This window comes from Euprymna scolopes, chromosome 22, assembly GCF_053919585.1.
Source record: "Euprymna scolopes isolate OS-2025 chromosome 22, ASM5391958v1, whole genome shotgun sequence".
Taxonomy (NCBI): Eukaryota; Metazoa; Mollusca; class Cephalopoda; order Sepiida; family Sepiolidae; genus Euprymna; species Euprymna scolopes.
The window spans coordinates 111,984,084-111,998,721 of NC_136503.1; the positions used below are offsets into that span (position 1 = coordinate 111,984,084).

Sequence of the window (14,638 nt, forward strand, 5' to 3'; positions counted from 1 at the left end):
CATTTTCTTTTTTATGAAAAAAATATCGCTAATTAGATTAAAAGGTATTTAACTGATCATTGTACAGGCATAATCATGTTGACACACTGATTTTTGTTTGATCGTCAGAGTTAAATGATGTTGAGCTTGGCCAATACCAAATGGGTGACTATTTAGAAATACTAGGTGTCGTATATACTTAGGTGAACAGTTTGGTTATTTCGTTTTATGGCATATCAATTTTTAAATAGAGTATATATATATTTTTTTTTAAGTCTGTTTCTATTTAACCCATAGTTGGGACCCTAATAGGTACTACCAGTCCGGGTCAGAGTAGACCTAGGAGTAATGGCAATTAAAGAGTGGCTCCACGCTCCCCAAAGCCCGCAAGCTGGGGCCTCACCATCGAATATAGTTTAAGGTCATATCCAAAACCACAGTACAGAATGTAATACACATGTATATAATCAAATAACATCATAAATAACACTGTAACGCGGGGGCAAATACTGTAACAAGAGGTCAGAAAAACATTGTATTCCATATCGTAACCTGAAAAAAACGTAACCTAGGGTCACCATATCCCGGGGTTCTACTGTATTTAGGTAAACGGTTTGATTTTGTTTTATGGCATATCAATTTTTAGTCTTTACTTTCAAAGGCTTTGTTTTTGAAATAGTTTTATTTTTAATAAAACATGTTATAATCAAAATATATTTTTTTAGTATAAACTTTGAAATGTTTTTTTTTAATATCTTGTAATAAAAATATATTTTTTAGTCTTCATTTTTAAATATTTTTTAATAGCTTCTAATAAAAATTTTTAGCCTTTACTTTCAATTTTTTGTTTTTATTACAAATCATAAAAAAAATCATCCAATAAAGAATATAATAAAAAAAAAAAAAAATAAAAAAAATAATTCACTGGCACCAGAGAAACTCTTGTAGATGACTAAGAAAGTTTCCCCGGCTTGTTCGCTTGTTCATACCAATTAAATTCACATAAAAAAAATATTCTGAAACCAGATTCACTAGAGTATTTATAATATAAAATAAGCATCTAAAATTTTTCAAATGTAAAGGTATTTTATTTTAGCAAAAAAAAATCTGCAGAAAATAATTAAATTCTCAATTATAAGGAAACTGAAAACTATTACTTAAACATTAATCAAAAATGACTTTTCCTTGATATAAATCGGCATGACTTCTGCTAAACCGAAAATGGAAGTCAAAATGACACGAGTTTATTGAATTTAACCAAACATGCCCAGAACCAAATGTTTTGCTATCTCGGCTCTATTTATCTTTAGTTGACATTTGGCAACTAAATATTATCATTTATTAGCCCAATAGAAAAGTTACGAGCCAAACCCATGTGATTTTTAGAATATGACATATTCGTTCCGTATTGAATATGTACATCATAAAGATTTTTTTTTTTTAAAGTGTAATTCTAAATATGCACCGAATTTTATGTTGAGATTTGATGTTCGAAAATTACTCAGATGTTTTCATTAAAAAAAAAAAAAAGAAAAAAAAGCATATTGTTTTATTAAACCTTTTATTGTTTAAATAATTTGACTTTGCTTGTTTCATTTAAAACAAATAATAAAGGCTGAAGAGACATTTTCCACTTATTAGCATTGGAAGATTTTTTGTGGAAAAAAAAAAAAAAAAAAAAAAAAATCACAATCGGCAAAAGCGTTTCATTATTTAGAGTCGCCACTTGGAAAAATTACTCGCAAATGCGACTGTTTCATTCGCAACGTAAAGCCCTGCACACCCGCACTGACTTCCACTAAGTAGAAAGTGGAACCAAATAACATACGCCTATTGAATTGAACCGAACATGCTTATAATCAAATGTTTTGTTATCTTGATTAACATCAAATAAAAATAAATAAAATAAAGCGATACTTACACTTTGTAACTCATGAAGAACTTTTAATATATCCTCATGGCTTTCTGTCCCAACTTCACGACACTAAAAAAAAAAAAAAAAAAAATGTAATTGTTTGTCTTGAGAAAAAGTAGTAGACATAAGTTTTTACATTTCAAAATTGATAATAAAAAAAAGATAATCAATAAAATGAATATCAGAAGCAAGTCCAAAATTAAATATGGCAGAGTGAGACACACCATTCTCACTTGCTCATAAAATTTGATTTTCTCCGTTAAACAAAAAACACTTGATCAATTTACGTGATTGTTGGAATGTAATATTTTTGTTTTGCTAATTCTGGATTTGCATCTAATATTAAAATTACAAAAGAATGTAATTCAAATTGTCAATGGTTGATGCAATCACCAAGTTTTTTCTCAGAGCTAAAAAAAACGTGGACGCTCATTGATAGTCGAGTTGAAAAAAATACTACAAGGCGGTACATGTAGGAATTTAAACGACCCCATAGTAGATCATGTTTGAATGAAGAATTTGAAATCCTAAACTTAAAAGAACCTCAAAACCTTTTAAACTGTAAAAGCGAAATAGCAAATAACTGTATGCATAGAATAAACTTTACGTTAAAATAACACTTCAAAAATACAAAAATATTAAAAGATCTTAAAAGCAATTTACTAAAAATAAACCTACTTTTTTAGCCATTTTGTACGTATAAACAATTACTTCAAGATTAGTGAGGAAATCAAATTTTCATTGTAAGTAAATTGTGGGTATGGATTAACTAAGCATGGCTTATCTAATGAAGCAGATTATTTATCTTGGATAAAAGATTAAGTTGATTCGGATTATCTAAAAAGAAAATCATCACACAAATCATCTCTACATTAGAAATAATCTCATATTTTAGTTTGTACGCTGTCACTTTAAAGTGCATACATACTTGGATGTCAAACTACATTATGATATTCATAGAATTTTTTTTTAGACTGGCACAAGGCTATGAGAATTGACAAAGTTCTTAGGATCAAATTTCTTTGACATAATAGTTAAGAGAATTTGTTAATGGGAGACTGAAGTTCATTCCTTGCTCAAGTTATACCAAAAAACAGAAAAAGAAATTTTATGCTCCCACTCATCATTATAAGGCTAAGATAAAGGATAAGTAGAGTAATCTGTGTACAGATGTACCCCCTCTTTGCATCTTTGTGTAGTAGCTAATGAAGAAGAAAGCTATCAGGTTGCTCTCAACTGTAGTCAACTTACCTAATTACTATCTCTCTCTCTATATATGTGTGTGTGTGTGTGTGTACATATATATATATGTACACACACACACACACACAAGCAAAGTCTCGACCATGACATTGTAAAATGGTGTGCACCATCCCTAGGTCGGAGACATCATCATGCCAGGTTTGGTCATGATCGGCCCAGTGGTGTGGGCTATAGCAGAGTTGTACACACAGACACACATGAACGCTATTACTTATATATATATATATATATATATATATATATATATATATATATAGAGAGAGAGAGAGAGAGAGAGAGAGAGAGACATGGGGGGGGGACTAAAACCTATATAACTAAGCATTATGCATCTTGGATTGGTTGCTTTTTTATGGCATAACAACCCTTTTTGGATTATTTAATGCCAAATCCAGGAATTTTGGAGAAAGATTTATGCCTTCAGTTCTTCATATTTTCAACTATTTATTTATGGAGTTTGGTTAGTTGTTTTGTATTCCGGCATATCAACCCTTTTCAAGTTATTTAATGTTGAATCAAGTAATTTAGAAAAAAAAAAAAACGTTTTATGGTTCAAGTTCTTTATATCTTCAAATATTCATTCATGGTGTTTGGTTTGTTTTGTAGCAAAAAATTGCTGTTTTTTTACTTTGCAGAACATGATTGAGTTTTGCAAAGAAAAAGGAAAAAAAAACAATGTTTGGCACATTTTTGTGCAGGAAGCCAGTATCTTTAGATTGTCTGATCTGGTAGCACCAAATGGCCTAACAGGTATTACCACTCGGGGTCAAATTGGACTTGGAAGCAATGGTAATAAGGGGCAGCACCACATTTCCCACAGCCTCCAAATGGGGCCTCATCACTGGAAGTTTTTAAGGTCATACGTAGGACCACATGAATCTTGGAACACAGTTGTTAGATGTAAAGGTGAATTACATATTTAGTTCCATGTGAAAATGAGGATTTCATTAAAACAATCAATGTTAGCTTTTTTACATTGTTAACTATACTGCATTTCCAAGTAACAATTTTAGGGGTTAAATTCAACCTACTGCTCAAAAGTCGACACTGCTAAAAGAAAAAAAAGAAAAAATATAAAATAAAATAAAAAAATCGCTACTTCAAAACTTAATGCTCTGCTGTCAAAACTCACCACTTTAACACTCGACGCTCTGCCATCAAAAACTCATCTCTCTGTCAATTCCGCCTTCCTAAGTCTACTCCACTTGCTCTTCCTTTAACATAAATGTTTTAGAGTTTGTATATAAGCAGGTAAGTATATTTCATTGTGTTTGGACAAGCAAGTCTATTCTCTAGGTTCTGATTGGTTGCTAGCCCATGGATGGAAATTCTAGTGTGTAAATTTTGCTTCATTCAAGAAAGAGTTGGTTGGTTAACTGGACAGTATTTGGAACACTTGTTTTTTTTTTTAAACTCGTGTTCACTTCAAACAAGGCATATTGCCTTTTGAATATAAAGAGCATAAGAAGAACGATGTAAAAGGATGAGAGATGTCTGTTCACATTACATTTAAACTTCTGTATGTCAGTAAAGTTGGGGAAGCAGGGAGGGAATTCTAAAATCAATCGGTCTGTCGGAACAAGCTATTAAAGTAGCCGCTTTCTGTGATGAAGGGGTGGAATGTTACTGTTAGATGGGTTTTTCGAGGGTTAGGGTATGTACGTCAAGAGGAGTACAAGCACTAAGAGTTCATCAGAGCACATTCCATTAAAGCACTTGTTAAACAGGGATGCAAACATGACCTCTTTGCCATTGGGCCATCACGAAACCAGAAGTGACGTAGGTTTAAATTAAGGCTAGACAATCAAAAAGAGGTAATGACTTTCGAAAATATCAGCAAAAAAAGCGACCCCTCCCTGTAGAAAAGTGCCCGGTTGAGTGTGAAGGAATCGATGTTTTTGGCCACTTTTTCGATATTTGTCATCCAAAGGATCGATCTTCAAAATGATACTGATCGTGTGAAAATTTGTCGCCTTTGTCAAAAGTTTTTGCGAGACATACATACATACATCTAAACAGACAGCTGAGATTTATATTATAGATGACGAAAAAAATTTTTTATTCTAACGTTCTTCTCGATTTTTATATATTTTTTAAAATCTTATCTCTGATAACTCCAAATAACCTTTTGACCTTGTCAGTATAAAATGTATTACCACGTAACTGCAACAAATTGAGTCCCTAACTAGGCATGGTAGGAAGGGTATAAATAATGAAAAAAATGAGAAAATAGGCTGGAGGGTTTCAATCAATCATCCAAAGTATGATTTAAAGGTTATCGCAGTCGGTGGGTGAAAGCTTATTATTGTCGCAATTAACGTTGATATTTTTTTTGGGGGGGGCGGTGTCTCTTATTAGGGAATGTTTTATTGACAAGTTATTTTGTGTCCATTTTTTTCTAGGGAAGGGAGGGGTTACAAATAATGGTTAGGAATTCCACAAATATAATTCCAACATGTTAATGGTTTCAGCAATCAGTACTTCACTCTTTTGCTAAGGAAAAAGGACTGCTAATGAAACATTTTTAAATAATCACCAAAAAATAAAAATTAGCAAGAGGAATGACTTACATTTTTAATTTAAGAATATAAGATGTCTACCTTTTGTTTATTTTTCTCTATGCATATGTTTGTATATAAGTTGGTTTGGTTGTTTTGTTCTATGGTATATCAACCCTTTTTACATTATTTAATGCCAAATTTACTCATTTTTGGTTTCATGCTTGAAATTCATGGTGTTTTGTTTGGCAGCATATCAATCCTTTTCAGGTTATTTAATGCAAAATCCAATCTTTTTGGTAAAAGTTTATGCTTCAAGTCAGTTATATCTTTAAGTATTTGTTCATTGTGTTTGATTAGGTTTGGCTGTTTTGTAGAGAAAAATTTTTATCTTTGGTTTTGCAGAATATGTGTGAGTTTTGGAAAGTGAAAAACAAAAACAAAAAATTAATGTTTGATGCATTTTTGGTCAGGAAGCCAGTATCTTCACACAGCCTGATCTGGTAGTGCCAGATGTATGTTGAAAAAAATGTTCAAACACAAAAAAAAAATCGAAAACATTATGCATTATGACTTCTTTGCATCCCAAACAACGCCAGGATGACACAGCCAGTAAACCCTAAATGCAGATTGCAATAGAAATATTATTTCAAAGTGAAGCACAACCAGCTGACATAAATAAATCGGCTCAGAGATGTATGGAAGCACCTAAACATAAAAATTTTAATTAAAAGCAGCTTCTATTTATTTATTTTTTTTAAAATGAGCCTTAAAGAAAAACACAAAGGAACAAAATATTTTATTTCTTTGTGAAGAGCCCGGCCAACATTCTTGAACATTGAACAAAAAGCAAAATCAAATAAACTATAATGTCAGCCCCACAGGGCATTTGTGGGGTGAGGCCTTCCTCTTACTTTGAAACAAAGCAAAAATTACAGTTAATCCCTGATGCCGGAGGTACCCACCATGAGGAATGCCAAGGAAGACTGAACAACTTTTCTCTGCCCTCACGTGTATTCATATAGGGGACCGCACACACAGTGCAACCCTCAATAAAAATTACCCCCGTGGGAAAACAGATGAATGCATTTTACATATGTGAAATGTGTCAGCAAAACAACAAAAGAAAAAAATTCTAAAAGTTTAAATTCTTGCCTCACCATAGAACAATAGTTATTCAACTTTTATCAAATAAGTTTAATCTAATATATAAAAGACAAAATGTGTGTGTGTTTTTATGTCTTGTAAAAACTTCCGACAAACGCGCCTGAACGTGACAAAATCAGTATCGTTTTAAAGCTCGGTCTCTCGAACGAAAAATTGGCCAATACATTAATCCATTCAATTGGACAGTTTTCTACAAGGAGTCAGTTTTTTTGTTGACATTTTCGCAAGTCATCGTCTCCGTTGGGTTGACTACCCTTAATTTGAATTAAGTTTCTCGATGGACTTATAGCGTTCTTTCTTAAATTGGTTTGAATAGGAAAAAAACACATTATTTCGGTGATGTTGTCATGAAACAGTGGATATTGGAGCCGCATCATAAGCTCTGGGTTTCACATAACGGATTGATTTGTTTTTTTTATTGTTGTTATTGAATGTTTTTGTTAAGTGTTTAGACATGTTGAACATGGACCACAGTGAAGAAGCAGTGCAGTCCCGATGAATGTGAAGTAATTGCCAGTAACAAAGATGGCGGCGAAGAATCAAATGTGGTTCGTGACGTAGACAACGGCGAACTAATTGAATCCAAAATTTGACAATTTTTATAGTAACTTTGGAAGCTTTTCATTGGTTGGTTATTATAACTTGTGGTTATAAAAACGATCGTCGAAATCATTTGTGTTATACCCCCCATTAGGAGTCAAAAACATTTAAGTTTGTTTTTTGTTTTTTTGTTGTTGAAAGTTTTAACCTTTAAACGGTTATTTATGTGATTTTTTTTTTTTTCCATTTTCTTCTTTATTTTCCTGTTTTTATCTCTTGTATTTTTCCATGCTCTTTTTTTACGTTTCATCCTTGCTCAATATCCTTACTACACCACCTCTCCACACCTGGGAAACGCCTACCCCGACTAATTGTAATATAAAACTCAAATCATCTTGCTTGGGCGTTGAAACCGTCTATCTGCTTCTGCTTTACAATTTCCGGTTGCAAAAATTCTGTGCATGCATAAATAAAAACAAAGCCATAAAAGCATTTTTTTTTTAATCAACAATTTACAGGATTGTCTTTTTATTTTTTTTTTACATAGGCGTCCCCACTTATCAAGGCCGATAGGCCACTCAAGGATAAGGGTTAAAGAGTGTAGAGTAGTCAAAAGGACAATATAGTAATCGATAGTAATGGAAGTTCGGTAAATTTGTTAACTTAAGTTGAACGGCTCATCAGAAACTTGTTCACGTTGGACTTGAAGACAACCATATTATAGACAGCTGGAAAGCAGGAAAACGGAAGACAATTCCACAGGCGTGCAGTTCTAAGAAAGAAGCTTTGATCATGGAATCTATGTTTAGGTTTAGGTACAGATAAAGAGTGGGGAAAATTATTGATAACGTTTTCAACTAGTCTAGTGTTTCTTGTGAAAGTTTGGCGAGGGGGGACCATAGATTGAAGCTCAGTCGAACACTTTCCATGAAAATAACGATAAAGCAGAGACAAACTCGCAACATCTCTTCTGTGAGATAGAGGTTGCAGAGAAGAGAAAAGGACATCTCCCACCAGGCCACGAAGTCTATTTTGAACCCTATCAAGGCAGGACAAGTCTTTTCTAGCAGTTCCTGCCCATATGTGGCAACAGTATTCCATCCTTGGACGTATCTGGCTCTTATATTCTTATATAGATAGAGAATTGCATCAGCAGTGAGATATCTACTGTCTTCTTTTTAAATAGATTTATACATATTTTTTTTTTAACATTCCTTTTTTTTTTATGTTGAAATATTTCTGATTAATTTCGGACTGTAACAGGTTCGTCTCCAGAGAGTGAAAAAGTTCTATTGCATGTTGTTTTTTTTTTTTACTTTTAAATAAAAAAATTATTAAATAAAAAAGATATTATTAAATAAAAAAAATTTATTAAATAAAAAATATTATTAAATAAAAAATATTATTAAATAAAAAAATTTATTAAATAAAAAAATATTATTAAATAAAAAAATATTATTAAATAAAAAAAATTATTAAATAAAAAAATATTATTAAATAAAAAAATTTATTAAATAAAAAAATTTATTAAATAAAAAAATTTATTAAATAAAAACATATTATTAAATAAAAAAATTTATTAAATAAAAACATATTATTAAATAAAAAATATGGGCAAAAGAACTCTTTCACTCTCTGAAGATGGACCTGTTACGGTTCGAAATTAATCAGAAATATTTCAACTTAAAAAAAAAAAAATGAATTGTATTTTTGTTTTTAAAATCAAGAATATATGTGTGTAGCTATATCATATTTCTAGAATCATTGTTCTAATTTTGATCAAAATTTACTAAATGATTTTTATTCTAGAAAAATGTCTAAAATGTGACACTTGAGCTTAAACGGTCATAAAAAGAAATTGAAATTGAGGGAATGTTGCTTAATTGGTGTCCAATAACTTTGGATCCGAGAGGGATTTCCTTCACCAGGGCTGAGGAGCTTCATCTACCCTCTATATGGTCACTCTGAAATATCAGTGCAACAGGTGTCACACCTTGCCCTAGAGTGACCTAGAACTATGCAAGACATGAATGTTCATCTCCTTGAGGTATAACCTCTTACCTGAATTCATACAGCACCTAGTATTCCCATATGGTCACCCATCTGGCACTGGCTAGGATCAATGTTGCTTAACTTCGATGATCTAGCAAGAACTGATGTCTTTATGTGATTATGTATGTATGTATGTATGTATGTATAGGAGAAGGGAATGCTAATGGAAAACCAGAAACCGGATAAAACGAATCTGTTAGACTTGTAATACAATTTTCTAGTGATGGTGTTAGAAGCAAAACACCTGCTTTCAATATGTCATGGGCTAGCACGGAAGTAGTAAGGCTTACAAAACTGTCATGAGAATGCTCTTGTCAGTTTGAATGTCTACTGGAGAAAATTTTAATGCCTACTAGACACTATCCTCAAGTATCCAAGGTCTCTGTACACAAAAGTTTGTCAGGACAACCTGGCATAAGGATATTTCATCCTACAAGTAAACTCTGATCAAATATTCAAGATAACATGGTATTTGCAGCTCAAATAAAATTTCCTTGCTATGGCTAACAACATTGGCTTTTACAAGAAATGGTTAATGAGAATTCAAAAGCATTAAAAAAATAAATATCACAAGTTTGAAATATTAAGTTATCTTAGTTTTTTTTTTTTTTTTTTTTTTAATCGTTTTAAAATGGTGGACAAGATAGCTGCTCTTTGGTTACTCCTAACATTTGATTTTCTTATTAAAAATAAAGCTACTTGATCAATTTATGTGATTTTTGGAATATGATATTTTTGTTTTGTTACGAGTATGTACATCATAAAGATTTTTTTTTTTTTTTTTTTAAATATAGGGAGAATTCGAGAGAAGAGTCGATTTTTTAAGAGATTATATTTTACTCACTTTATGTGCCGGCATAACACCTGGGATTAAAGCAACTTATTGAAAATTATGTACAAACGAAAAACAGATCAGTATGTTTAGAAGGAGAAAAACGATTAAAGAACAAAAAGGGGGGGGGGAGAAAATGAAAAGGGTTAAAAAAAAAAAAAAAAAAAAAAAGAGAGAAAAGCAACCGATTTCACATGTGAATTCGGTCGCCATCGTAATATACAGTTGCATATTTAATCTTTGCCTGAAGCAGACAACTTCAAATTGAGAGGTGAGTAAAGAAGAAAAAAAATCCGACGATATCGAGACGCAGGTATTAATTACAAAGAGTTGATTCTAGGCAAGCTGTTAATTAAGATCGCGTAAAAATGCAGCAACATTTAATGTTTACTTGCACAGAAATGGAGAATGGATGGAGAAAAAAAATCAATTATTTGTGATCAGTATCAATCAATCGATCAATGATGCCTGATCTTTTAGTGGGATACAATGGAGAGAAAACACGCTGGCATTAATTCCTATTCGAGAAAATGTCTACTTACATAAAAAATATGTTAAAAGACTATAAAAGCACAAAAAAAAAAAAAAAAAGAAATATTACTAATAACACTCACTACCACTACTACCTGTAATGCAGACATCCCTTTTGTCGATGGAACTTACAATACTAATAACTCAGAACGATCCTGATGCTTATTTCCAAGCTAGCAACAATACTACTCCTAGCGATCTATATATATTTCTCATACTCAGTATGTCCGTTCCACTTTTTCTTCAAAACAACCGGGCAAATCTGTCTTTGTTATTATGGGGTGCAGCGAATTAAGTTTTATGGTATCTGTTTGATGTGTGGTTATGTATCAATAGTATGTTTAGAAGGAGAAAAACGATTAAAGAACAAAAAGGGGGAGGAGAAAATGAAAAGGGTTAAAAAAAAAAAAAAAGTTTCACTTTTTCTCAGAAGCTACCGAGGTGATCTGGGTGAAATTTTGTATGGACCTTTGTTATAAGGTGCAACGAACTAAGTATTATGGTATTCATTCGATGCACAATCAGATAATTATAGGGATTAGTATTCAATGCAAAAATGAGCACAAATTTAACCATATGCAACCATCAATTTGACACAAAGCATTCACTCTAAACCAACGGCCTGTAACTTTTACACCCTATTTAACAGATTAAAAAGTCTAGTACGTTCGAAATTCTGTACGAATTCAGTTTGACGGAAAGATTCCAGCGACACGATGTACCTGAAGAAGGCTGGAGGTTACATCAAACATTGTAACAATAATTCAATATGAGAAGAGAAGCTCAAATAATCCAAATATTTTTGTTTTTGTTTTATATTTCAATTTTAATGCCCCTACATCATTTTTAATGATGTAGTACCCCTACCCTATACACTTCGTTACTCTAACAGTAATTTAAGAAAACATAAAGCAAAATGAGAAAAAGCGAAAAGGGAAAGAAAAGGGAAAAGGGAAAGAAAAGGGAAAAGGGAAAGAAAAGGGAAAAGGGGGAAAAGGGGAAAAAAGGGGGAAAAAGGGGGAAAAAGGGGAAAAACGAAAGAAAAGGGAAAAACAAAAGAAAAGGGAAAAACAAAAGAAAAGGGAAAAACAAAAGAAAAGGGAAAAACAAAAGAAAAGGGAAAAACAAAAGAAAAGGGAAAAACAAAAGAAAAGGGAAAAACAAAAGAAAAGGGAAAAACAAAAGAAAAAAGAAAAGAGAAAAGGAAAGAAAGAAAAGAAAAAAGAAAAGAAAGAAAAGGAAAAAGAAAAGAAAGAAAGAAAAAGAAAAAACAAAGAAAAAAATCTTTTTAAAGATGATCATGCATTGCATGTTACAGATGTCAATTATGGGTTCTGAGGACTCAGCTTTAATTTCCCAGGAAAGAACGGTAATTTAATAAATATCTTCGACTAAATCACGATTATATATCGCCCTCCTCCTGCACCACAACCAAAAGTAAATTTTAAGTGTGAGCACTGAGAAAACGAGAATTAAGGGGACAGGGTAGAAAGTCAGGGGTAGGGGGATCATTGGAAGGTTACTCTTAATAATACCTCCACCCAACAACCTTTATAAATTTTCAAAGGAAGAAATCGGAGACGATCAGTCATAGATTTCCCATGACTCAAAAGCAAAAAAATGGATGACAAGAAAAACTAAAAAAATTAAAAGTAAAAAATAAAAGCAAAGTTTGAGCTAACATGCATATGTATATATGCATGTTAGCTCAAACGGTTGCCTCCCTTTAACTGTTGATCTTCTTTCATATTATTTGGATGACGATTTACTCTGGGAATAAAGCATTTCTATGAAGCTTACTTGCCATAACTACATTTTTATACTACTACTAAGCTTTACTTTGATGTTAATCATGATTCACAAATAATCTCCAAATTTCACTTTCTTTGGAGATATTGAATAGTCAGATATGGCTGACCACATATAGATATATATACATACTTTTTTTCTTTTTATCCCATCAACTTATGTGTCTAAAATATTTTCCTGTTTCTGATTTGTATGATGGCAGCATTGGCTATATGCACAATGAAACATATGTAAGATGTTTGCAGAAAAAGTAAATATAAAAAAAAAAATCGCCTGTATATTAAAAGAAAGTTATGATTATAGATTGACTCTTTGGGGTAATTGGAATAAAAATTTACCGTAGATATGCTCTAAAGTTTATAATACATCTTCATTGAGCTTACTATTGATAAAAATTTTGACTATTTTATAAGAAATATATACTTTTTAAAGTATATTATATACTTTATATTCACTCAAGATATATATATATATATATATATATAGTGAATATTATATATCTATAAAAGTGAGAATGTGTGTGTGTGTGTGTGTGTGTGAGAGAGGACACTTCTCAACCTATATACTCAACAAATTTTTGATCTGGACTTAAAATTTGGTATATAGTGTATTAAGACATGTGGAACACTTTTTAATCGTTTTTTTTCATCCGGTTAAAAAAAAAAAAAAGAAAAGGCTGTTAAGGAATCAAAATTGAAAAATTGGTACGTGGATGTGTCATCAGATTTTTATCTGTTTGTCAACTGTTTTACGATCGTGCATGCGTGAATGGTTCACATGACAGATTACTTATGTTAAGAATAAGTAGGTTTGAAAAACTTTAAGAGCGTATCAAGCTGGCTTAATGGTTATTGTTCTGGACTCACTGTCTTTAGGTTTGGGTTTCGATCTCAGCTCCACTATTTTTTTTAGTTACAAAAGTGAACTGTTCAGAAAAAACAATACTTGCATGCACATGTCTAAGCTTCTTGTTTTTTTTTTCTTCTTTTAAAGAATTTACTGCTACGTTTAATACCTACGGTATTTCTGTTTATAATAAACTAGCCTCGGTGCCCGGCGTTGCCCGGCTGTTTGTAGGTGTGTGTTGAGCAAAAAAAAAAAGTGGTAGTAGGCAGGCAGGCTCAAACCTGTACTACGGAGGAGGAAAAGAACGTGAAAAAAAAAAAAAAAAAGTGATGACTCTGCCGTTGTGTCTAATCGCCAAACCGGAAGTGGTGAAGGTTTAAATTAAGGCTAGTCAATTGAAAAGAGGGGATGAGTTTCAAAAATATCAGCGAAAAAAGCGACCCCTCCCTGTAGAAAAATGCCCAGTTGAGGGTGAAGGAACTAATGTTTTTAGCCAATTTTAAAATATTTGTCGTCCAAAAGGTCGAGTTTCAAAACGATACTGATCTTCTGAAAATCCGTCGCCTCTGTTGAAACTTTTGGGCAAACATACAAACATACATTTAAATAGACAGGTGAGATTTATAGAGGGGTGCCCGGCGTTGCCCGGATGTTTATCGGGGTGTGTGTGTGTGTGTGTGTGTAGGAAAAAAAAAAAAGTGTTAGTAGGCAGGAAGTATCGAACCCAAAGCTTAAGGCAAAGGCGAAAAAGAAAGTGAAAGAAAACGTGATATGTTACCACGACGCTAAGAGGGCAGAGGAAATGAGAATCGTTGAAATTAAACGATTAAAAAGTTAAGTGAATAAGCTGACACAGGTGCATATGGAATCACACACTTAACTTTGGCTGCAAGCCAGTTAAGCTTGAAGCTTTCTGCGTATTTGTTTGTTTCCCACAGATGTTGGGGAAAACCAGCTCCCCATTACAAGGGAGTGTCCAAATGAATAGCAATTGTGTTATATGACGGGGATTCCCCACATTGATCAAAGCTCATTGCTTTCTGGACGTCCTGGCATGAAAGGCTGAGAACGACTTCGATCTAGCATCGCTTTTATACGAAAAACATGAACAAACACACAAGAAGACAGAATAGTGGGAATTTTATAATTTATAAAATAAAAGTCGCTCAAATAAAAGATTGTCACGACGTCCTTTCACAAATTGTAGAT

The 14,638-nt window shown here is 32.4% G+C and overlaps 1 protein-coding gene across 3 annotated transcripts in view; it reads right to left on the reverse strand.

Moving 5' to 3' along the window:
* Nucleotides 1-14,638, reverse strand: part of LOC145243653 (SLIT-ROBO Rho GTPase-activating protein 1-like) — a 559,174-nt gene that overhangs the window by 139,197 nt on the left and 405,339 nt on the right. For all 3 annotated transcript variants that reach the window (XR_013862922.1, XM_080106698.1, XM_080106697.1), the window contains exon 4: nt 1,901-1,963. Coding sequence is in view for 2 of the 3 variants with exons in the window: in XM_080106698.1 (XP_079962824.1) it covers nt 1,901-1,963 (63 nt within the window). In the remaining variant the exon portion in view is untranslated. The remainder of the gene's footprint in view (nt 1-1,900; nt 1,964-14,638) is intronic.